General features: G+C 42.7%; 1 protein-coding gene across 4 annotated transcripts in view; it reads left to right on the forward strand.

The window, feature by feature from the left end:
* Positions 1–26475, forward strand: part of CCDC81 (coiled-coil domain containing 81) — a 95158-nt gene that overhangs the window by 53227 nt on the left and 15456 nt on the right. For all 4 annotated transcript variants that reach the window (XR_008889459.1, XM_056561388.1, XM_056561389.1 and 1 more), the window contains 2 exons: positions 6720–6834; positions 13555–13701. Coding sequence is in view for 3 of the 4 variants with exons in the window: in XM_056561388.1 (XP_056417363.1) it covers positions 6720–6834; positions 13555–13701 (262 nt within the window). In the remaining variant the exon portion in view is untranslated. The remainder of the gene's footprint in view (positions 1–6719; positions 6835–13554; positions 13702–26475) is intronic.

Here is a 26475-nt window from a genome sequence, read left to right on the forward strand (position 1 = left end):
GACAATATCATAGCGACAATACCATAGCGACAATATCATAGCGACAATATTCTACAGACCAGATGGAAGAAAAGGAAAGTGGATTATGTTAGCAATCCTACAAATAAAGTTGTACAATAAATATTGAATAAATCACAGATAAAGTTAGAAAGTTCTACCGTGTAACATCAAAGTAAACAGTAAAACTTCCACACATTTAAGGTATAAAAATTTAATATTTGTCCATAAATCTTATCAAGTCAGGAATATAAGTTCCGATGAAATTAGAGTTAAAGGGGTATTCCAGGCCAAAACTTTTTTATATATATATATATCTCAACTGGCTGCGGAAAGTTAAACAGATTTGTAAATTACTTCTATTAAAAAATCTTAATCCTTCCAATAGTTATTAGCTTCTGAAGTTGAGTTGTTGTTTTCTGTCTAACTGCTCTCTGATGACTCACGTCCCGGGAGCTGTGCAGCTCCTATGGGGATATTCTCCCATCATGCACAGCTCCCGGGACGTGACATCATCATTGAGCAGTTAGACAGAAAACTTCAGAAGCTAATAACTATTGGAAGGATTAAGATTTTTTAATAGAAGTAATTTACAAATCTGTTTAACTTTCCGGAGCCAGTTGATATATATATAAAAAAGTTTTTGCCTGGAATACCCCTTTAAGTGAACCAGTCGTTTTATTTTTGGTTTACCTAGTTTATGCATATTGCCCATAATAACCATGCTGGGGGAATACCGACCATTTTAGCTGTTTATCAGGTTTTCAAAATTCACTCTTCTCCGCTTTTTCGTCGGGTTTGGGACAAAGACAAAAGTGAGTGATTTTTTTAAAATGCCGGGTTACGCCCATTTTGATAAGCCACGCCCCTTTGTAAGGTTTTCTCAAACTCTCTTGTGAGAATGTAGACTATGTTTTATCCAAACATGTCGCAAAAAAGTGTTGCACAAGCGTGCGCCTAAATTTAGTCCACAAAACCTGATAAAAAACTGTCGGGTTTGGCTTAGTAAATGAGGCCCTTTGTATAATACAAGTATTGTTGTACATAGGAGGCAGTATTATAGTAGATATATTCTTGTACATAGGAGCAGTATTATAGTAGTTATATTCTTGTATATAGGAGCAGTATTATAGTAGTTATATTCTTGTACATAGGAGCAGTATTATAGTAGTTATATTCTTGTATATAGGAGCAGTATTATAGTAGTAGTTATATTCTTGTATATAGGAGGCAGTATTATTGTAGTTATATTCTTGTACATAGGAGGCAGTATTATAGTAGTTATATTCCTGTATATAGGAGCAGTATTATAGTAGTTATATTCTTGCATATAGGAGGCAGTATTATAGTAGTTATATTCTTGTATATAGAAGCAGTATTATAGTAGTTATATTCTTGTATATAGGAGCAGTATTATTGTAGTTATATTCTTGTATATAGGAGCAGTATTATAGTAGTTATATTCTTGTATATAGGAGCAGTATTATAGTAGTGATATTCTTGTATATAGGAGGCAGTATTATAGTAGTCATATTCTTGTATATAGGAGCAGTATTATAGTAGTTATATTCTTGTATATAGGAGCAGTATTATAGTAGTTATATTCTTGTATATAGGAGCAATATTATAGTAGTTATATTCTTGTATATAGGAGCAGTATTATAGTAGTTATATTCTTGTATATAGGAGGCAGTATTATAGTAGTTATATTCTTGTATATAGGAGCAATATTATAGTAGTTATATTCTTGTATATAGGAGCAGTATTACAGTAGTTATATTCTTGTATATAGGAGGCAGTATTATAGTAGTTATATTCTTGTATATAGGAGGCAGTATTATAGTAGTTATATTCTTGTATATAGGAGCAGTATTATAGTAGTTATATTCTTGTACATAGGAGCAGTATTATAGTAGTTATATTCTTGTACATAGGAGCAGTATTATAGTAGTTATAGTCTTGTACATAGGAGGCAGTATTATAGTAGTTATATTCTTGTATATAGGAGCAGTATTATAGTAGTTATATTCTTGTATATAGGAGAAGTATTATAGTAGTTATATTCTTGTATATAGGAGCAGTATTATAGTAGTTATATTCTTGTATATAGGAGCAGTATTATAGTAGTTATATTCTTGTATATAGGAGCAGTATTATAGTAGTTATATTCTTGTATATAGGAGCAATATTATAGTAGTTATATTCTTGTATATAGGAGCAGTATTATAGTAGTTATATTCTTGTATATAGGAGCAGTATTATAGTAGTTATATTCTTGTACATAGGAGCAGTATTATAGTAGTTATATTGTTGTATATAGGAGCAGTATTATAGTAGTTATATTCTTGTATATAGTAGCAGTATTATAGTAGTTATATTCTTGTACATAGGAGGCAGTATTATAGCAGTTATATTCTTGTACATAGGAGGCAGTATTATAGTAGTTATAGTCTTGTACATAGGAGCAGTATTATAGTAGTTATATTCTTGTATATAGGAGCAGTATTATAGTAGTTATATTCTTGTATAGGAGCAATATTATAGTAGTTATATTCTTGTATATAGGAGCAGTATTATAGTAGTTATATTCTTGTATATAGGAGCAGTATTATAGTAGTTATATTCTTGTACATAGGAGCAGTATTATAGTAGTTATTTTCTTGTATATTGGAGCAGTATTATAGTAGTTATATTCTTGTATATAGGAGCAGTATTATAGTAGTTATATTCTTGTATATAGCAGCAGTATTATAGTAGTTATATTCTTGTACATAGGAGCAGTATTATAGTAGTTAAATTCTTGTATATAGGAGCAGTATTATAGTAGTTATATTCTTGTATATAGTAGCAGTATTATAGTAGTTATATTCTTGTATATAGTAGCAGTATTATAGTAGTTATATTCTTGTACATAGGAGGCAGTATTATAGCAGTTATATTCTTGTACATAGGAGGCAGTATTATAGTAGTTATAGTCTTGTACATAGGAGCAGTATTATAGTAGTTATATTCTTGTATATAGGAGCAGTATTATAGTAGTTATATTCTTGTATATAGGAGCAGTATTATAGTAGTTATATTCTTGTATATAGGAGCAATATTATAGTAGTTATATTCTTGTATATAGGAGCAGTATTATAGTAGTTATATTCTTGTATATAGGAGCAGTATTATAGTAGTTATATTCTTGTATATAGGAGCAGCATTATAGTAGTTATATTCTTGTACATAGGAGCAGTATTATAGTAGTTATAGTCTTGTACATAGGAGCAGTATTATAGTAGTTATATTCTTGTATATAGGAGCAGTATTATAGTAGTTATATTCTTGAATATAGGAGGCAGTATTATAGTAGTAATATTCATGTACATAGGTGCAGTATTATAGCAGTTATATTCTTGTATATTGGAGGGAGTATTATAGTAGTAATATTCATGTACAGAGGTGCAGTATTATAGTAGTTATATTCTTTTATGTAGGAGCAGTAGTATAGTAGTTATATTCTTGTATAAAGAAGCAGTATTATAGTAGTTATATTCTTGTACATAGGAGGCAGTATTATAGTAGTTATAGTCTTGTACATAGGAGCAGTATTATAGTAGTTATAGTCGTGTACATAGGAGCAGTATTATAGTAGTTATATTCTTGTACATAGGAGCAGTATTATAGTAGTTATATTCTTGTATATAGAAGGCAGTATTATAGTAGTTATATAAAAATCGGGAAGAAGAAAGTGAAAAGACCGCACTCACCCACTGTACTCGCTGGTGGATTGTAGATTTATTCAGAATGCAAAAAACAATTCCATATGGTGGAGGATGTGGAGGGGAAAAAAAAGCCAAACAGACTAGTTTCGCGCCAGCCGGCGCTTTCTGGCGGCTGGCGCGAAACTAGTCCGTTTGGCTTTTTTTTCCCCTCCACGTCCTCCACCATATGGAATTGTTTTTTGCATTCTGAATAAATCTACAATCCACCAGTGAGTACAGTGGGTGAGTGCGGTCTTTTCACTTTCTTCTTCCCGATTTTGATGACATTTGATATCACACCTGCACCCCCAGGTACGGCAGTGCTTCAAATCTTCTGGATAGCCCTGATTGTATTGCCTCAGGATCTCAATATTGTACAGGGATATTTGCTCTTTGGTGCCACTTTTTCTTTTTTCTTGGACTTTTATAGTAGTTATATTCTTGTATATAGGAGCAGTATTATAGTAGTTATATTCTTGTATATAGGAGCAGTATTATAGTAGTTATATTCTTGTATATAGGAGCAGCATTATAGTAGTTATATTCTTGTATATAGGAGCAGTATTATAATAGTTATATTCTTGTATATAGGAGCAGTATTATAGTAGTTATATTCTTGTATATAGGAGAAGTATTATAGTAGTTATATTCTTGTATATAGTAGCAGTATTATAGTAGTTATATTCTTGTATATAGGAGCAGTATTATAATAGTTATATTCTTGTATATAGGAGAAGTATTATAGTAGTTATATTCTTGTATATAGTAGCAGTATTATAGTAGTTATATTCTTGTATATAGGAGCAGTATTATAGTAGTTATATTCTTGTATATAGGAGCAGTATTATAGTAGTTATATTCTTGTATATAGGAGCAGTATTATAGTAGTTATATTCTTGTATATAGGAGCAGTATTATAGTAGTTATAGTCTTGTATATAGGAGCAGTATTATGGTAGTTATAGTCTTGTATATAGGAGCAGTATTATGGTAGTTATATTCTTGTATATAGGAGCAGTATTATAGTAGTTATATTCTTGTATATAGGAGCAGTATTATAGTAGTTATATTCTTGTATATAGGAGCAGTATTATAGTAGTTATATTCTTGTATATAGGAGGCAGTATTATAGTACCGTAGTTATATTCTTGTATATAGGAGCAGTATTATAGTAGTTATATTCTTGTATATAGGAGCAGTATTATAGTAGTTATATTCTTGTATATAGGAGGCAGTATTATGGTAGTTATATTCTTGTATATAGGAGCAGTATTATAGTAGTTATATTCTTGTATATAGGAGGCAGTATTATGGTAGTTATATTCTTGTATATAGGAGCAGTATTATAGTAGTTATATTCTTGTATATAGGAGCAGTATTATAGTAGTTATATTCTTGTATATAGGAGCAGTATTATAGTAGTTATATTCTTGTATATAGGAGCAGTATTATAGTAGTTATATTATTGTACATAGCAGCAGTTTTGACTTTTGTCAGCCATCTTGTATACCCTAGATTTACCTTGCATGAGTTATAATTGTATATTCAATATTTTTACATAAGTATATTCTTGTACATAGGGGCAGTATTATAGTAAGTATTTTGTATACAGCACATGGCACAGGGCTGTCAGGATGCCCGAGGGACCATTTTGCCTTAGCCAGGAGATTTGTCAGGTATTTCGATACAAGAGGTCTCCGTACTGAATCTCTCCCCTCTCTATGACTCCAGGGTCGTCTCCATTTCTCTCTGTCCTCACATCCAGTCACATATTAAGTGCAGGTTCTTGTCCTCATTGTGAGACTCATGAACAATTCATAGTGGTAACAAAATGTTCCCTTCATGGTTTCGGAGGACAAAGTGAATCTTATTCAAAAGTATCAGCTGTCAGCGAGATGTTGAATAGTGTATAGAGAGACAGCAGGAGGAGAAGAGGAAGCTGATGGGTAGAGATGAGCGAACTTACAGTAAATTTGATTAGTCATGAACTTCTCGGCTCGGCAGTTGATGACTTATCCTGCATAAATTAGTTCAGCTTTCAGGTGCTCCGGTGGGCTGGAAAAGGTGGATACATTCCTAGGAGACTCTTTCCTAGGACTGTATCCACCTTTTCCAGCCCACCGGAGCACCTGAAGGCTGAACTAATTTATGCAGGATAAGTCATCAACTTCCGAGCGGAGAAGTTCGTGACGAATCGAATTTACTGTAAATTCGCTCATCTCTACTGATGGGGCGAGAGGTTTACGGGTCTGTGTTTTTTTTTTTTTTTTGCTTTGTAAAATAGATTGCAGAAAAAAACATCCAGAAATTATATTTGCTGCCAGGTTATATTATTTCATTTGAGTAGTATTGGGGAATTCCTAAGTGGGCCCCATATGGCGGTATTATGTGTCATATTTAAAGGGGTACTCCGCTGCTCAGCGTTTGGAACAAACTGTTCCGAACACTGGAGCCGGCAGCTCGTGGCATCATAGCCCCGCCCCGTCATGACGTCACGCCCCACCCCCTCAATGCAAGTCTATGGGAGGGGGCGTGACGACTGTCACGCCCCCTCCCATAGACTTGCATTGAGGGGGCGGGGCGTGACGTCATGAGGGGATGGGGCTATGGCCTTACAAGCTCCCGGCTCCAGCGTTCGGAACAGTTTGTTCCAAACGCTGCGCAGCGGAGTACCCCTTTAAGGTAGTACTGTTTAGATTCTGCATATGATAGTATTGTATGGCTGCTGCCCTGTATGAGATATAAAAGACCCCATTGCATTGGTATCATATGGCGGTATTATCTAGGTTACAATTTATGAGCAAAAAAAAATGTCTGAAATGGGAAATGCGCCCTACTATTATAGTTAGCCAGTCCCCAATTTCTATTAAAAGAGTGGTGTACAGGACTATAAGGTAATAACTTCTATACTGTAACATGGTGGTATCTGGGACATGAGTCACATGGTTTTATTTCTCCCTTTAAATGTTTTATTCAGATCTGGATCATCGGCTTCATTTAATACCGCAAGAGCAGATCCTGAAGTCAACCAGACCAATGTGCTACGTATAAGAACGTCCCTCGCGTGTCTGGACCACTGTCGAGCGGGACAGGTACAGTGATATATCCCCAAAGCCAGGGCTCAAGTCCTGCAGGAACTCATGGGAACGGAGTTCCTGCACTTTTTCCACAGCAGGAACGCAGTTCACATTAGCAGGAGTCCTGCAGGCCCAGGCCGTTAAAGGTGTACTCCGCCCCTAGACATCTTATCCCCTATTCAAAGGATAGGTGATAAGATGTCTGATCACGAGGGTCCCGCTTCTGGGGTCCCCCCGCGATCTCGGCTGCAACACCCCAGACATCCGGTGCACGAAACTTCGCTCTGTGCTGAATGACTGGTGATGCGGAGCAGAGGCTCGTGACGTCACAGTAATGCCCCCTCAATGCAAGTCTATGGGAGGAGGAGTGAGGGCCATCACGCCCCCTCCCATAGACTTGCATTGAGGGTCCGTGACCGTGACGTCACGAGCCTCCAGCGTTGCACCCAATGCTCTAAACAAAACGCCGGGGGCAGCAGGGAGAACGTGGGGGTCCCCAGCGGCAGAACCCCCAGGATCAGACATCCCCTATCCTTTGGATAGAGTATAAGATGTCTAGTACCCCTTTAAGTGGAAATCTTGGGTGAGTTCCCACACTTTTTGACCCCTGCCCAAAGCCATTATATATATATATATATATATATATATATTCAGTTTATGTGCAAAATTTTACAACAATAATCAAGAACAATGTAAAAAATTCAACATAACTAATATAAAAAAAATATGGCTTATGATTACTCCACAATTGTCAGCCTTCCTGAATAGAATCCCTCATGGCTTTGTTCACACTGTGTGTTTGTTTGTCTCTCTATAAGATAAGCAGACAAAACAGAAATGTACAGTGTGAACCCAGCCCAAGAGGGCACACCGCACATTAGCTGTTGTCTCAACCATCAAGTTAAAGGGGTACTCCGGTGAAAAACTTTTTTTTTTTTTTTTAAATCAACTGGTGCCAGAAAGTTAAACAGATTTGTAAATTACTAGAGATGAGCGAACTTACAGTAAATTTGATTCGTCACGAACTTCTCCGCTCGGCAGTTGATGACTTTTCCTGCGTAAATTAGTTCAGCCTTCAGGTGCTCTGGTGGGCTGGAAAAGGTGGATACAGTCCTAGGAAAGAGTCTCCTAGGACTGTATCCACCTTTTCCAGCCCACCGGAGCACCGGAAAGCTGAACTAATTTATGCAGGAAAAGTCATCAACTGCCGAGCGGAGAAGTTCGTGACGATTCGAATTTACTGTAAGTTCGCTCATCTCTATAAATTACTTATATTAAAAAAATCTTAATCCTTCCTGTACTTATTAGCTGCTGAATACTACAGCGGAAAATTATTTTCTTTTTGAAACACAGAACTGTCTTCTGACATCATGACCACAGTGCTCTCTGCTGACATCTCTGTCCATTTTATGAACTGTCCAGAGCAGGATACGTTTGCTATGGGGATTTCCTTTTACCCTGGACAGTTCCTAAAATGGACAGAGATGTCAGCAGAGAGCACTGTGCTCATGATGTCAGCAGAGAGCTCTGTGTTTCAAACTGAAAAGAATTTCCCCTGTAGTATTCAGCAACTAATAAGTACAGGAAGGATTAAGATTTTTTAATAGAAGTAATTTACAAATCTGTTTAACTTTCTGGCACCAGTCGGTTTAAAAAAAAAGTTTTTCACCGGAGTACCCCTTTAAAGGAGTACTCCGGGATGTAAAAATTGTCTTTCAGACTGCCGGCAGTAAAAAAAAAATAAAGGGATACATACCTGCCGCCGCTCCCCCCGGTGGGTCTGTTAACCCGCTCCGGCCTCCGCTGCGATCCTCTTCCTAGTGGTTGGTGAGTCACACAGCACTCAGCCAATCACCGGCTGCAGTTAAGTCCCGCCTCGGCTGGCCATAGGCTGAGCGGCAGTGTGAGGTTTTTGCCCCCGGCACCAATAAGAAGACCAGTGCCAGGGCCGAAAAACCTCATACTGCCGCTCAGCCTATGGCCAGCCGAGGCGGGACTTAACTGCAGCCGGTGATTGGCTGAGTGCTGTGTGACTCACCAACCACCAGGAAGAGGATCACAGCGGAGGCCGGAGCGGGTTACCAGAGGCACCGGGGGAGCGGCGGCAGGTATGTTTCCCTTTATTTTTTTTACTGCCGGCAGTCTGAAAGACAGTTTTTACATCCCGGAGTACTCCTTTAAGCGCCTCAGGTACAGCAAATGAAATCCCAGGACAAGCTAAAGCTTTGTTTACTATGAGGTTTGATGTCATGTTAAGAATATGGCAAATAAGTCAAGAGAGTGGTACGAAAAAGAATGATGCATTGTCTCTGGAGAGAGGGAGGAGCCCTGCTGAGACAACACCACACTGACAGTGAGAGGACTACATGACTTCCTGTCAGGAGAGAGAGGAAGGAGATGGGGAGCTGCTGAGACAACACCACACTGTCAATGAGAAGACTGCACAACTTTCTGTCAGGAGAAAGGGAGGAACCAGGGAGCCGTTGAGACAACACCACACTGGCAATGAGAGGACTACAAAACTTCCTATCAGGAGAGAGGATAGGAGCTGGGAAGCTGCTGAGACAACAACAAACTGACAATGAGAGGACTACACAACTTCCTGTCAGGAGAGAGGGAGAAGCTGGGGTGCTGCTGAGACAATACCACACTGACAATGTGAGCACTACATAGCTTCCTGTCTGGAAAGAGAGAGGAGCCAGGGAACTATTGAAACAACACCACACTGACAATGAAAGGGCTATATGACTTCCTGTCAGGAGAGAGGGAGGGGCCTTGGAGCTAGAGACAACACTACACTGACAATGAGAGGACTGCAGAGCTTCCTGTAAGAAGAGAGAGAGCAGAGCCGAGCAGCTGCTAAGACAACACCACACTGAAAATGACATGACTACACAACTTCCTGTCAGGGGTGACTCAAATAAAAGCATGCTGAAGCCAGTACAATTTGTACTATATTAGTTAGTTATATATTTTTGGGTGAAAGTATTATTTAAATACAATATTCTGATTGCGGAATACCTCTTCAATCGCTACATTTTTTTTTTACAATTTATTTATTTATTTTTATATCAACTGGCTCCGGAAAGTTAAACAGATTTGTAAATTACTTCTATTAAAAAAAAATCTTAATCCTTCCAGTAGTTATCAGCTGCTGAAGTTGAGTTGTTCTTTTCTTTCTGACAACAGTGCTCTCAGCTGACACCTCTGTCTGTCTCAGGAACTGTCCGAAGCATTAGTGGTTTGCTCTGGGGATTTGCTTCCTACTCTGGACAGTTCCTGAGACAAGCAGAGGTGTCAGCAGAGAGCACTGTGGTCAGACAGAAAAGAACAATTCAACTTCATCAGTTGATAAGTACTGGAATGATTAAGATTTTTTAATAGAAGTAATTTACAAATCTGTTTAACTTTCTGGAGCCAGGTATTCCGCAATCAGAATATTGTATTTAAAGGGGTATTCCAGGCCAAAACCTTTTTTTTTATATATCAACTGGCTCCGGAAAGTTAAACAGATTTGTAAATTACTTCTATTAAAAAATCTTAATCCTTCCAATAGTTATTAGCTTCTGAAGTTGAGTTGTTGCTTTCTGATGACTCATGTCCCGGGAGCTGTGCAGTTCCTATGGGGATATTCTCCCATCATGCACAGCTCCCGGGACGTGACATCATTATCGAGCAGTTAGACAGAAAACTTCAGAAGCTAATAACTATTGGAAGGATTAAGATTTTTTAATAGAAGTAATTTACAAATCTGTTTAACTTTCCGGAGCCAGTTGATATATATATATATATATATATAAAAAGGTTTTGCCTGGAATACCCCTTTAAATAATACTTTCACCCAAAAATATATAACTCACTAATATAGTACAAATTGTACTGGCTTCAGCATGCTTTTGTTTGAGTCACCCCTGACAGGAAGTTGTGTAGTCATGTCATTTTCAGTGTGGTGTTTCGGCTCTGCTCTCTCTCTCTTCTGACAGGAAGCTGTTTTCCCCTGGAAATCCCCTTTAACTAGGTAATCCGTGTCTTAAAACTCAGCAGTGTGCCTGATGCTGGTAATTTTTATATTTAACCATCAGATGGCGCCATATCTACATTTCATTTGCTTGGTTAAAATTCCTATTTGTAGAAGCTGAGAGGCTTGTGGGTGAAAGTGTATAGGGCCCCAAAAAGTGACTTTGCTGGTCCGAGAACAACGATAAGGTCTCGGTAGATCAGTGTTTGCCAACCAGTGTGCCCCCAGCTGTTGCAAAACTACAACTCCCAGCATGCCCGGACAGCCTTTGGCTGTCCGGGCATGCTGGGAGTTGTAGTTTTGCAACAGCTAGAGGCACCCTGGTTGGTAAACACTGCTGTAGATGAACCTGATGTCAATTTAAAATGGATATGGCTATAATTATTTTTTTATTTTATTTTTTTTTGTCAAAAAAACACCAACAAATGCTGTACTCTCTGCATGTGTTTTTTTTGGGACAAAAACAATGTGACCCAATTATTATTATTATAATTTTTTTTTTTTTCATGCAGCGTTTTTAGTCTCAGCGTCTGTTTTCCAAAATCGCAGCGTGCTGAGGATATGGTGTTTTTTCATTACATTTTGGTGATTTTTTTTCCCTCTCAGACTTTTTTCGAAAAAACAAAAAAACGCAAATCAACCCGCAATGCCTATTTAATATTGGCATTTTTTTTCCACCAAATTCTTCAAAAGAACTCCCTGAATCACATGATGAAAGAATCACATGACTTGTAATGAAAAAAACAAAAACAAAAAATTAAAAAAAATTCCAAAGGAAAATAATGTCTATACTAATCCACACTATTTTTGGGGAAAAAAAATGCCACAAAAAGTGCATCTTGGGTGTGAAGTTTTTTAGGGGGAGTTGTTTTTTTTTTTCATTTTCTCCTTTTTTTCTTCTCTGTTTTGTGAAATCCCAAGGTCACATGTAGAGATGAGCGAACTTACAGTAAATTCGATTCGTCACAAACTTCTCGGCTCGGCAGTTGATGACTTTTCCTGTATAAATTAGTTCAGCTTTCAGGTGCTCCCGTGGGCTGGAAAAGGTGGATACAGTCCTAGGAGACTCTTTCCTAGGACTGTATCCACCTTTTCCAGCCCATCGGAGCACCTGAAGGCTGAAGTCATCAACTGCCGAGCCGAGAAGTTCGTGACGAATCAAATTTACTGTAAGTTCGTTCATCTCTAGTCACATGACAGCTAGTTAAAATCTAAACCTGGATTGCAAATCAAACGTGACTTTTCCAGCATAGATAGGTAAGTTGCGCTTAATCGCTTACGACATTATTTTATTATTTATTATATTTTTTTTTTTGGTTTTTTTGTTTCTTTTTTCAGTATAAAGAATTTTTCCAAATTCAAAATTTCATAAAAATTTCAGGCAAATTTCACCCTAAAATTGGTGTGCCCAAATTTTTTTTGGGGGGCAGTGCCACAATGTAGCCTAAGGCAATGTTTACACCGCTGAATGTCCGCCCGAAAAATTCTGTAGACAGCAGACGCCGGCGTTACAACTTCTTGGAAATGCACCATCTCCATAGACGGCAATGCATTTCCAGGAAGAATAGACATGCCAATTATTTCTGCGGAGGCCGGAATTTCCACGACAGATGTTTCCGCCATGGAAATTCCACCGTGTGTACAGTTCGGCAGAATACCATTGAAAACTATTAGAATTTTCGAGCGGAATTTTTCTGCTGGGTTCCGCTCAGCGATTCCGACGCGTCAGGAGATTCCCCCAGTGAGACCACGCCCACTTTGGCCTTTTAATACGCCTTCTGGTGCCCAAGCGCAAATGGTCTACATACGTGATTGGCGCTATGGTTATAAGCTCACATACCTTAGTACCGATAATTGTCCCCCATAATGTCAACCCATCAGGCTGACTGTGATTAAAGGGGTACTCCGGCGCAAAGACATCTTATCCCCTCTCCAAAGGATAGGGGATAAGATGCCTGATCGCAGGGGTCCCGCCTCTGGGGACCCCTTGTGATCTTGCACGCAGCACCCCGTTAGAATCAGCCCCCGGAGCGTGCTTGCTCCGGGTCTGATGTCTGGCGATCACAGCTGTCACGCCCCCTCCCATAGGCTTGCATTGAAGGGGCGGAGCGTGACGTCACAATGCTCCAGCCCCCGTGATTGCCAGTAATCAGACCCGGAGCTCACATGCTCTGGTGACTGATTATAACGGGGTGCTGCATGCAAGATCACTGGGGTCCCCAGTGGCAGGACCCCCGCGATCAGGCATCTTATCCCCTATTCTTTGGATAGGGGATAAGATGTCATAGCGCCGGAGTACCCCTTTAAACCTGTAAGAACTGGGACTGTATTGTACAAATAATATAGGACCCCAGGATTCACCTCGTATAGGGGTCTTATGCTGGTCGGTGACGCTGTTTTATTCTGTGGGTTGATAAGTTGGATTCTGTCAGGTTAGTCCACAATGGAATAAAATAATGATGAATGGTAAGGAGTAAGTGACTGTGAGGGTGTGCGTGTGCCGCTTCTTATCCAGCGAGATCTCATCATAGAAGACCTGTAGGATATAAAGATATAAACCAGTATATCCCATCAGTGGATCCACAGCTCATAGACTTTGAGTTGAATTGGGGACCGAATGAGGACTGGTCCTGTGCAGTGTGGGTCCCACAAAATGGCCACCATGAGCAGGTATTATTCCCAAAACCCTCACCCTAACTATCCGTGTTCCTCTGTAGGAATTGTGCTACCTGTGCCTACAGCGTGCCCAGAAGAACGTGCCGGTGTACTATACAGAAGAGAGGAAGATGAGGGACAAGGAAGAGGAGCAGGTACTACAGCAGTACCAGCACATGAAGGACCAGGAGGCCATACTCAAGTCTCAGGTATTTTCTGTAATGTTACGTCCTGTATGGATCAGTACAGGATAAGTAATGTACACAGTGACTCCACCAGCAGAATAGTGAGTACAGATCTGAAGTATAATACAGGATATAACTCAGGATCAGTACAGGATAAGTAATGTAATGTATGTACACAGTGACTCCACCAGCAGAATAGTGAGTACAGATCTGAAGTATAATACAGGATATAACTCAGGATCAGTACAGGATAAGTAATGTAATGTATGTACACAGTGACCTCACCAGCAGAATAGTGAGTACAGCTCTGGAGTATAATACAGGATATAACTCAGGATCAGTACAGGATAAGTAATGTAATGTATGTACACAGTGACCTCACAGCAGAATAGTGAGTACAGCTCTGGAGTATAATACAGGATATAACTCAGGATCAGTACAGGATAAGTAATGTAATGTATGTACACAGTGACCTCACAGCAGAATAGTGAGTACAGCTCTGGAGTATAATACAGGATAGAACTCAGGATCACTACAGGATAAGTAATGTAATGTACACAGTGACCCCACCAGCAGAATAGTGAGTACAGCTCTGGAGTATAATACAGGATATAACTCAGGATCAGTACAGGATAAGTAATGTAATGTATGTACACAGTGACCTCACCAGCAGAATAGTGAGTACAGCTCTGGAGTATAACACAGGATATAACTCAGGATCAGTACAGGATAAATAATGTAATATATGTACACAGTGACCTCACCAGCAGAATAGTGAGTACAGCTCTGGAGTATAATACAGGATATAACTCAGGATCAGTACAGGATAAGTAATGTAATGTATGTACACAGTGACTCCACCAGCAGAATAGTGAGTACAGATCTGAAGTATAATACAGGATATAACTCAGGATCAGTACAGGATAAGTAATGTAATGTATGTACACAGTGACCTCACCAGCAGAATAGTGAGTACAGCTCTGGAGTATAATACAGGATATAACTCAGGATCAGTACAGGATAAGTAATGTAATGTATGTACACAGTGACCTCACAGCAGAATAGTGAGTACAGCTCTGGAGTATAACACAGGATATAACTCAGGATCAGTACAGGATAAATAATGTAATATATGTACACAGTGACCTCACCAGCAGAATAGTGAGTACAGCTCTGGAGAGAGGTTGGGTGTGTCTGAGCTCCTGTTACTTCCAGACTCTTCCAGTGAAGCAGTGATTTCCATCCGCCCCTCCCCAGGTGTGTGGCAGATACCTGGGTAGAGGGTTTTCCTGCTATGGAGCCCCAGGAGGCTTCATCTTGCACTCCCCGTACCCGGCCGGCGGGGGGTGCAAAGGAAAATGCGACGGCCAGCAGCCAGGATGGGGTGAGACGATCCACCAGGGCCCATCGCCATGTGGGGCCCCCTCCCCCATCCCCAGCTGGGAGCTGCAAGGCTTCCAGCAAAAGTTCCTCTGGGAAAAGAAGCTCATCCAGGCAGAGGAGTGGAGTGAAGGCTTCTACCTCAGGCTCCTCAGAACCCCAGCAATGGGGGGTCAAGGGGCCAAGGGAATCCCTGGAGACTTTTGGTTCAAGAATCCAGGCAAAGATGGCCCAATATGAGCAACTTGGGAAACAGCTTCGTGGTCTAAGAGAAGATATAAAGTTTGCAACTTACCAGGCGGATACAGCAGCCAAGGGCAAGAGAGCAGCATTCACTGCAAAGGTGACTGCAAAGGTGAGAGCACTAAAGAAAGAGGTGGAGGAGATTGTGCAGCTGAGAGCGGACATTGTGGCTGGAGCCGGCTTCTTCAGTGAGAAGATACTTAATGAGGAGAGGTTCCCCAAAAAGGGGGTCTCCAGAGGTTCATAAAAAGAAAGTCACCAAGATGAGAGTGAGGAGGAGGAGGAGATGGAGGAAGGTGAGGAGGGGGATGTGAGTGAGGGGGATATGGACACGGGTTCTGTTTGTACTACCACCACTGTTACCCCAGACCCCCCACTTACCCTCAGTGAGGACTACATAAACCCGGCTCAGGTGGCCTTACCTCCCTCCAGTGAGGACGATGAGGATGGCAGTGACTGTAGTGATTGCAGCGGCTTGGCAGATGGGGGTCTCCTGCAGGCAATTGTTATGCAGGAGTCCCCCACTCGTCTAGAAAATTTTTCTTTCGGGGATGATTTGGGCCCAGAGGAGAAGAAAAAAGCGAAGGGCAAGAAGAGGAAGAAGACACAGGCAGTGAAGTTTGTCTTTGCTCCCTTCCAGCAGCCTGGGTCGGCTGAAAAGTCGGTTCAGGGTGCTGGGTCCCCCAATCTGCCAGACCCCGTTTCTGTAGTGGAGCGGGGCCAGCATGGGGGATACAGTAGTGCACCCAAAATGGCCGCGGGTGCTATAGAAAAAAAAAGGGCACCCTCCTGTGAGGGGGGAGGGTGTCCAGGCACCAGAAAATAGCGGCAGATTTACCAATTTGGGGGGCGGTCCCCCGATTGAAGCTGGCAGTATAGGTCCTGGCACTGCGGGGCACTCCCCTGTGAGGGGGGGGAGTGTCCGGGTGCCGGACCTTGTTGGTTCAGGGGGCGGTCCCCTAGGTTACACAGTTGGTACCAGTTCTGGCGCGTCGGGACTCTCCCCTGTGAAGGGGGAGGTTCTGCGCCCGTCAGCTGCAGTAAGCGGGGCGGGAGTGCATCCGGTGGGACAGCTCCCGCCAAAATCTATGGCGTTGTGCGAGGGGGCGGAGCCTGTGTCCGTGCCCCAGAAGACTGAACGGAGGAGCTGTGCAGCGCTGATCCTTAAGCCAGCAACCCTTGTACACGGAGCTATAGACCAAGCCAGCCCGGCCTCTAATACATCAAGGGACAGTGTAGGCAAGAGTGAAAGTGAGGGAAAAAATGTGACTAAAAATGGTAATGTGCAGAATGTGAGTTATAGTGTGCATGGGAGGAGTTGTGGTAGCAGTGTGGATGAGGGGGGAACTTGTGGGGTGCAAGAGAGGGGTGCAAGTGGAGTGCAAGTGGAGTGCAAGAGAGGGGTGCAAGTGGAGTGCAAGAGAGGGGTGCAAGTGGAGTGCAAGAGAGGGGTGCAAGTGGAGTGCAAGAGAGGGGTGGTAGTGGAGCGCAAGAGAGGGGTGAAAGTGGAGCGCAAGAAAGGGGTGGTAGTGGAGCGCAAGAAAGGGGTGGTAGTGGAGCGCAAGAGAGGGGTGGTAGTGGAATGCCAGAGAGAGGATTGGTGGCAGACACCTCTGTTAAGAATAAGGGTGCTGGTTTGGGGTCTGGATCAGGTTCTGGTTCGACTGCCCCCCCGGTAGTGGCTGCTTCTCCCAGAAGCTATGCCAGCGTCACTGCCGGGGGATCAGGGGGATCCCCATCTCCGTCTGGCTCTGGTGGTCACTTGCAACAGCGCCTACTGGAGGCTCTACGTAGGGGAGACAGGTCAATCCATGTAGAGGGGAGGGGTGAGGTTGACCTGTCTTTTTGGATAGAAAGACATGGCTTAGGCGCATTCCGAGAACATAATGGGGAGGTGGTCTGGTCCCTCCCGACATCCGGGCAGGAAAGTGGCCGTAGGAATGTGGTCCGTTTAGTGTGGAGGGGCGAAGATGTGTGTCCGCCACGGGGTAAGGTGGTTGAGCTCCTCCTCCAAATGGAATTCAGGGCAAGTGACATCTTTGCCCTGATCCACCCTTACGCTACTTCTGAGTTTGACATCAGCTTTGTTCGGCCGGAGGGTCTTGAACTCTTCTGGTCGAACTATGAGGTGGTGAAAAACGAGCCCGGCTGGCGGGATTTTGCCATAAAGGCGATATCCCGTCAGAATTTGACCAAGAAAGTGACCGTTTTGACACGTAACGAGTCACTATCTTGCTATGATATCATGACCTGGCTCAGCCGATATGGGGATGTGACGGACATGCCAAAAAAGAACTATGACGAACATGGGATCTGGTCTGGGGCCTGGACGTTTTCAGTCAAACTGAAGCGTTCGGGGAGCACTGTTGCCCACATCCCATCAGCTGCTTTTCTAGGGAGAGACAGAATCCAAATTTTCTACCAGGGGCAGCCCAAGGTCTGTCACAGGTGTGGCAGCCCCACTCACTTTAGCGCAGCCTGTACTGTGCAGGTCTGTGCTCTGTGTGGTGGGGTAGGTCATCTTGCCGCATCCTGTAGGCAGATCAGGTGTCATCTGTGTGGTGTCTTAGGACACCCTTTCAGCCGTTGTCCTAGCGCCTTTGCCCGTGCGACGGTCACCTTGGCTGGAGACAGCAGTAATGTTGCTTCAGCTGGGGAGGGCACGAGTGCGGGTGAAGGTGCAACAGGGTCAGTGAAGAGGAAAAGTCCCGCCAAGCTGAGGCGGGAGGCTAATCGCAGAAGGAGCAGGGAACTGGAGAGTTCCCATGTGGCAGGGGTAGCTTCTGGCCCTGCTCCAGAGGTTAGTCCTGAAACTGCTGAGGCCCTGGAGGAGAATGTGCTGGATGAGGAAATGGGGAGAATCTGTAAAGAAGAGGGCAGCAAGGCCGATCTTTCCGATTCCTCCCACTGTGAAAGTGTGGATGAGGAGGGTGAAGAGAGGCCAAAAAAGAAGGGCAGTAAAGGGAGAAAGAAGAGGTCAGAGCCCTCTAGTCCCCGTGCTACGGACCAGGTCCCAAGCGGAAGCTTACCTGCCCCCCCTCTGATTGATCTGTCTAACCGGTACTCTGTCCTTGAAGACATCTCCTCCCCCTCCATGGAGGGGGGGGTCAAGGATGGGGTGCCTGAAGTGGGGGAGCCTCCAGGGGGAACTGGGCCCTGTCCACATGGGGCAATTTCCTCAGGGGATGGGGCCAAACCAGAGCCAGGCGGAGATGGCGATTTAAAAATGGACCAGTCTGAGTCCAAAAAAAGGTTTAAAGAGAAAGAAGCCTCCTCTTCCGGGGATGAGGGGGTAAAGAAAAAACAGAAATGAGGGGGTTAGGGCTATCTAACTCAATCACCCATGATGGCGGCACTCACCCCATTGACGCTGGCATCTATTAACTGTGCCAGCATAAAGTCTGATACGGCTAGATTCGCAGCCTTTGATTTTCTCGGCCGTGTTGAAGCCGATATTTTGTATCTGCAGGAGACCAGGTTGTCAGATCTTGCCTCTCTGGTAAAAGCCAGGAGAGAGTGGAGGCGTGGCCCCTCCCACTGGTCTCTTGCGGCTGAGCCGTATAGTGGGGTGGCGGTCCTTTTTACCGCTCCTGTTGAATGCAGACGGGTTATTGAGTTAGAAATGGGGAGGTGCCTGATCTTAGATGTCCTCATGAAGGGACAAGAGCTCCGACTTATTAACATCTACGCCCCACAAACCAAGTGGGGCCGCAAAGATCTCTTTATGAGGATTAAGCCCTTTCTTTTTACAAGCCGACAGGTGATCTTTGGAGGGGATTTCAATACTGTCACGAGATCCCAAGATAGGAGAGGCTCCAATGATCGGTTGGCTTATGATAGCATAGCTCTCAATAGTATAGTTAGGGAAGCTCGCCTAGAGGACGCCCACATCCGGAGCCCCTCAGGCCACGCGGGTTTCACCTATCATCGAGGTAGCTGCAGGTCTAGAATAGACAGGTTTTATTTGAAGGAGGAAGCTGTCTCTTCTGCAGTGTCCGTGGTTGAGGTGGAGTTCTCCGATCACTGTATGATTTTGTTTTCCCTGAATGTTTCAGAGACCCCTCGGATGGGTAAAGGTTATTGGAAGCTGAATTCGGCCCTCCTGGAGGAAGCGGAGGTAAGACAGTCCTTTGAGGATTTTCTTCAGAGTCAGGTACCTTTACTGGGCCTATGTAGTAGTAAGTCAGAGTGGTGGGAGATGTTCAAGAAGCGGGTTGCGGGGTTCTTCCGCCAGCTCTCGAGCCTCAGGTCCCTGAATAGGTATCGCCTGTATCAGGGACTGAGGAGGAAACTCGAGCTTCTCGTCTCGACTGGAGGTAGCCGGGAGGATATCTCCAGAGTGAAGTCCTTGCTGATGAGGTGTCAGTACGATAGGCACGCATCTTTGGTTTTTGAGAGGGATTTCGGGAAGTACCGCTCGCCCGACCCTTACAGAAACTGTAAGATGTCAGTGAGTAGTAAAGTCATTTCAGGACTGATTGATAGTACGGGATCTCTGAATCGGTCCAGATCAGGGATCTTGGAGGTCGTCAGATCCTTCTACTCACACCTCTTGGGAAGGAAGGATCTAGATCGAGACGGGATGTCGGCTTTCCTGGCTGAAACCATTCCTGAGCCAGGGGTAGACCCCTCTCTTGATGTTTTGGCAGAAAAAATCAGGGAAGAGGAAGTGAGACTGGCGATTGAGGGGCTTGCCCCCAAGAAGTCACCAGGTCCGGATGGCTTAACATCCGAGTGGTACAAGACCTTTAAGGAGTCTTTAGCTCCCCTCTTGACTGAGGTATTCAATGAGTGTCTCTCCTCGGGCACTCTGCCGAAGTCAATGAGGAGGTCAGCCCTGATTCTTCTCTCAAAGGGTAAAGATCCCAGCCGTATTGAGAATTGGAGGCCCATAGCTCTTCTCAATACGGACAGGAAGCTTCTGGTCAAGATACTGTTTAATCGGCTGGTGAGGTTTGCACCCCGGCTCCTTTCGGGGGCCCAGCACTGCTCTGTTCCAGGCCGAAGCACCTTAGGTGCTGTTCTCGGTGTCCGGGAGGCAGTGGAGCGGAGTAGTGCAGGTCTCTGGAAGGGGTACTTGCTGTCCCTGGATCAGGCCAAAGCATTTGATCGGGTGAACCACAAGTACCTCTGGTCCGTCCTCCTGAGATATGGCTTACCGTGTGCTTTTATTAATTGGCTTAAGACCTTATATGCAGGGGCAGAGAGTTTCCCGCTGGTGAACGGTTGGTCTGGCCGCTCTTTTGAGGTGGGGTCTGGAGTCCGTCAGGGTTGTCCTTTGAGCCCGCTTTTATACGTGTTCGCAATCGATCCCTTCGTCCGGAGGGTAGATTGTGAGCCGTTGGCGGGAGTCGGGATGAGTCTGGCGGAGCTGGATGTCGCCCAGAGAGTGGTGGCGTACGCTGATGATGTCACCATTTTCGTGTCCTCGAGAGAGGAGGTCGATGTGGTGATGTCGGAGGTGGAACGCTACTCGGAGGCATCCGGGTCTAAGATCAACCGGGATAAGTGTGAAAGTCTCTGGCTGGGAGGGGGAGATCCCACTTTTGATCTCCCGGACACCCTCCCAGGGCCCCAAGACTCAGCAAAAATTCTGGGCATCACATTCGGCCAGGATGATTATCCCACCAAAAACTGGGACGGTAAGCTACAGGATGCCACTCATAGGGTGGATCAGTGGAAGGGTTGGTCTATGACCCTCAGGGAAAGGGTACACCTGATCAAATCGTACCTGCTCCCCTTGTTTATCTATCTGGGCAGTGTATGTATCTTGCCAGAGGCTTACTACACTAGGATCTACAGCCTGTTTTTCCAACTGTTATGGGGGAACAGGATGAACCTAGTCAAGAGAGAGGTTACGTACCGCACGAGGAGACTAGGGGGTTTATCTATGGTAAACCCTGTGGTGTTCTTAACAAACACCTTCTTGAAAGCCAACATCTCAAACCTCTGGTCAGAGAGGGCTCCTCCGTGGGTACTCTCCTGCAGGGAATGGTTTCGGCCTTTCTTCCAGGAATGGGAGACAGGAGGGCAAGTGAAGGACCTCCGTACGCCCCATGGGCATCTTCCGGCTTATGCTACCCCGACTCTGAAGGCGATACGTCGGTGGGGTCTGGGAGTGTGGGAGATCAGGACCCAGTCAAGGCAGTTCCTTGACAAACGGGTTCTGTTGACCCACTTCCAGAAGCCTCTGGCGCTCAGGGACTGCCCAGGTCGGGATCTGAGGGTGGGGTTGTATCTCTTAAATATGAAAAGGATCCCCCAGAAGTTTTGGGACTTGGCCTGGCGCTGCTTTCAGGGGAAGTTATATGTGAGGGACAATTTGAAGTGCAGGAGATCTGATGACCGGGGATGTCCCCGAGAAGAGTGCGGGGACATGCTGGAAAGCATGGACCATTTCCTGCTTCATTGTCCCTTTAATATAAGGGTCTACAACCGGGTGGGCGCTTCCATCTGCTGGAGTCAACTTGCCGGCCTTACCTATCCAGAGTGGGCTTATGGGGCATTCAGGAACCTGGGTGGCCGAGATCGGGGCACTTTGTTTTTAGTCAGCTTAGTGGTTAGATACTACACGTGGAATGCACGGTGTTTAGTGTCTAATCAGCGCAAAGTCCTCTCCGAGGTGGAGGTCTGTAGGAACATCACCGGTGACCTCGGGAAGATCAGGTCTTTGGAGTATGGCAGTCTTGGTACCAGTAGGGCTTCTCTCCTATGGAGAGGGTTTTCTTTTGATGTGCCCTAGGTACTAGCTAGACCTTTTGGGTAGAGTACCCTTGATTTGGTTAGGGACAGTGATGCAGGGACAGGGTTAGGGTGATAGTAGGGTCAGTTTATCTTTAGGGATAATGGTAGGGTGAGAGGTAGGGTGCAGTTAGGGAAAGAATATACATTTTGTATGTATCAGGATTGCCATCCTTCTTCCTGGTGGTGGGCTAATGCATGTGCACCCTAGCTTTTTGTTTTGTTTTCAGATGCTATGGTTATGAAGGGCTTACAGGCACCGAACTTGGGCCTAAAGTGGGTTGTATTGTTTGCTTATGTATGTTAAAGCTGGTTATGGTTAAGTTGGTTGGGAGGAGTTCTAGGTTGGGAGGGTGTATTTGTGGGTGGTGGTGGTCTTTTCTTTTGGTGGACCTGGCATGGGTCAGTGGACTGGACATTGAGGACTATGAACTGTATGGAAAAAACTCTGACCCATGTACAGGAGGGCAGGTGGTGTGGGTGAAGGGTCAGTTTAGTGTAGAATGTTCTTTTATATTTGTAGGTGTGTTTTCTGTTTATTTATAGGTGTATATAGTTTGTGTATAGTATTGTACATAGTAGTGTATATAGTTAGTTATGTATATAGTATGTATAATGTATGTAATATTATTATATAAAAAATGTATATAGTATTTATAGTAGAGATGGACATGGCAGTCGAACCAGTTTTGTTTTTGTAGTAATGTTTCTTTAGTATCCCGTTGTGGATTTATTTTCTTTGGTTTATATATGTAGTATGTAGTAAAGATGTGTGTCCCATGTGTGTATTGTGTTTTCTGAGATATTTTCCCGAGTTTGGGTATTTTGAGTTGAATTTAATTTATTTATTTATTTATTTTTGGTTTCTTGGTTAAATGTAGTTAATATATGGATATATATGTGTGCATGTGTGAGTATGGTATAGTGTTATTATTATTATTATTATTATTATTATTAATATTATTATAAAAAAAAAAAAAAAAAAAAATGGCGTGCAGTGTGAGTGCTTGTTGTGTTTTCTATGTATGATTTTTCCCGAGTTTGGGTGTTTTGAGTTAAAGCGAAATAGTGCTATATTTATGTTTCTTATGAGTGTGTTGTTTGGCTATGAAAGGTGTAGTTATAATATTTCTAGTTCTAGTAGGAAAGCTGGGCTGGCCGGTTAGGCAGGATTTTTGTTCTTTTATTTAAATGTAAAGTTTGGGTTTATGTTATTTCATGTTGTTGTTTTCCGTTATGGCAAAGTTGTGCTGGTTTATGTTTTGTTATGATTTATATTTTTCTAATAAAAGATTTACAGGATATAACTCAGGATCAGTACAGGATAAGTAATGTAATGTATGTACACAGTGACCTCACAGCAGAATAGTGAGTACAGCTCTGGAGTATAATACAGGATATAACTCAGGATCAGTACAGGATAAGTAATGTAATGTATGTACACAGTGACCTCACAGCAGAATAGTGAGTACAGCTCTGGAGTATAATACAGGATAGAACTCAGGATCAGTACAGGATAAGTAATGTAATGTACACAGTGACCCCACCAGCAGAATAGTGAGTACAGCTCTGGAGTATAATACAGGATATAACTCAGGATCAGTACAGGATAAGTAATGTAATGTATGTACACAGTGACCTCACCAGCAGAATAGTGAGTACAGCTCTGGAGTATAATACAGGATATAACTCAGGATCAGTACAGGATAAGTAATGTAATGTATGTACACAGTGACTCCACCAGCAGAATAGTGAGTACAGATCTGAAGTATAATACAGGATATAACTCAGGATCAGTACAGGATAAGTAATGTAATGTATGTACACAGTGACCTCACCAGCAGAATAGTGAGTACAGCTCTGGAGTATAATACAGGATATAACTCAGGATCAGTACAGGATAAGTAATGTAATGTATGTACACAGTGACCTCACAGCAGAATAGTGAGTACAGCTCTGGAGTATAACACAGGATATAACTCAGGATCAGTACAGGATAAATAATGTAATATATGTACACAGTGACCTCACCAGCAGAATAGTGAGTACAGCTCTGGAGTATAATACAGGATATAACTCAGGATCAGTACAGGATAAGTAATGTAATGTATGTACACAGTGACCTCACCAGCAGAATAGTGAGTACAGCTCTGGAGTATAATACAGGATATAACTCAGGATCAGTACAGGATAAGTAATGTAATGTATGTACACAGTGACCTCACCAGCAGAATAGTGAGTACAGCTCTGGAGTATAATACAGGATATAACTCAGGATCAGTACAGAATAAGTAATGTAATATATGTACACAGTGACCTCACCAGCAGAATAGTGAGTACAGCTCTGGAGTATAATACAGGATATAACTCAGGATCAGTACAGGATTAGTAATGTAATGTATGTACACAGTGATCTCACCAGCAGAATAGTGAGTACAGCTCTGGAGTATAATACAGGATATAACTCAGGATCAGTACAGGATAAGTAATGTAATGTATGTACACAGTGACCTCACCAGCAGAATAGTGAGTACAGCTCTGGAGTATAATACAGGATATAACTCAGGATCAGTACAGGATAAGTAATGTATTGTATGTACACAGTGACCTCACCAGCAGAATAGTGAGTACAGCTCTGGAGTATAATGCAGGATATAACTCAGGATCAGTACAGGATAAGTAATGTAATGTATGTACACAGTGACCTCACAGCAGAATAGTGAGTACAGCTCTGGAGTATAATACAGGATAGAACTCAGGATCAGTACAGGATAAGTAATGTAATGTACACAGTGACCCCACCAGCAGAATAGTGAGTACAGCTCTGGAGTATAATACAGGATATAACTCAGGATCAGTACAGGATAAGTAATGTAATGTATGTACACAGTGACCTCACTAGCAGAATAGTGAGTACAGCTCTGGAGTATAATACAGGATATAACTCAGGATCAGTACAGGATAAGTAATGTAATGTATGTACACAGTGACTCCACCAGCAGAATAGTGAGTACAGATCTGAAGTATAATACAGGATATAACTCAGGATCAGTACAGGATAAGTAATGTAATGTATGTACACAGTGACCTCACCAGCAGAATAGTGAGTACAGCTCTGGAGTATAATACAGGATATAACTCAGGATCAGTACAGGATAAGTAATGTAATGTATGTACACAGTGACCTCACAGCAGAATAGTGAGTACAGCTCTGGAGTATAATACAGGATATAACTCAGGATCAGTACAGGATAAGTAATGTAATGTATGTACACAGTGACTCCACCAGCAGAATAGTGAGTACAGATCTGAAGTATAATACAGGATATAACTCAGGATCAGTACAGGATAAGTAATGTAATGTATGTACACAGTGACCTCACCAGCAGAATAGTGAGTACAGCTCTGGAGTATAATACAGGATATAACTCAGGATCAGTACAGGATAAGTAATGTAATGTATGTACACAGTGACCTCACAGCAGAATAGTGAGTACAGCTCTGGAGTATAACACAGGATATAACTCAGGATCAGTACAGGATAAATAATGTAATATATGTACACAGTGACCTCACCAGCAGAATAGTGAGTACAGCTCTGGAGTATAATACAGGATATAACTCAGGATCAGTACAGGATAAGTAATGTAATGTATGTACACAGTGAACTCACCAGCAGAATAGTGAGTACAGCTCTGGAGTATAATACAGGATATAACTCAGGATCAGTACAGGATAAGTAATGTAATATATGTACACAGTGACCTCACCAGCAGAATAGTGAGTACAGCTCTGGAGTATAATACAGGATATAACTCAGGATCAGTACAGAATAAGTAATGTAATATATGTACACAGTGACCTCACCAGCAGAATAGTGAGTACAGCTCTGGAGTATAATACAGGATATAACTCAGGATCAGTACAGGATTAGTAATGTAATGTATGTACACAGTGATCTCACCAGCAGAATAGTGAGTACAGCTCTGGAGTATAATACAGGATATAACTCAGGATCAGTACAGGATAAGTAATGTAATGTATGTACACAGTGACCTCACCAGCAGAATAGTGAGTACAGCTCTGGAGTATAATACAGGATATAACTCAGGATCAGTACAGGATAAGTAATGTAATGTATGTACACAGTGACCTCACCAGCAGAATAGTGAGTACAGCTCTGAAGTATAATACAGGATATAACTCAGGATCAGTACAGGATAAGTAATGTAATGTATGTACACAGTGACCTCACCAGCAGAATAGTGAGTACAGCTCTGGAGTATAATACAGGATATAACTCAGGATCAGTACAGGATAAGTAATGTATTGTATGTACACAGTGACCTCACCAGCAGAATAGTGAGTACAGCTCTGGAGTATAATACAGGATATAACTCAGGATCAGTACAGGATAAGTAATGTAATGTATGT

Source organism: Hyla sarda, chromosome 2 (assembly GCF_029499605.1).
Source record: "Hyla sarda isolate aHylSar1 chromosome 2, aHylSar1.hap1, whole genome shotgun sequence".
Lineage (NCBI taxonomy): Eukaryota > Metazoa > Chordata > Amphibia > Anura > Hylidae > Hyla > Hyla sarda.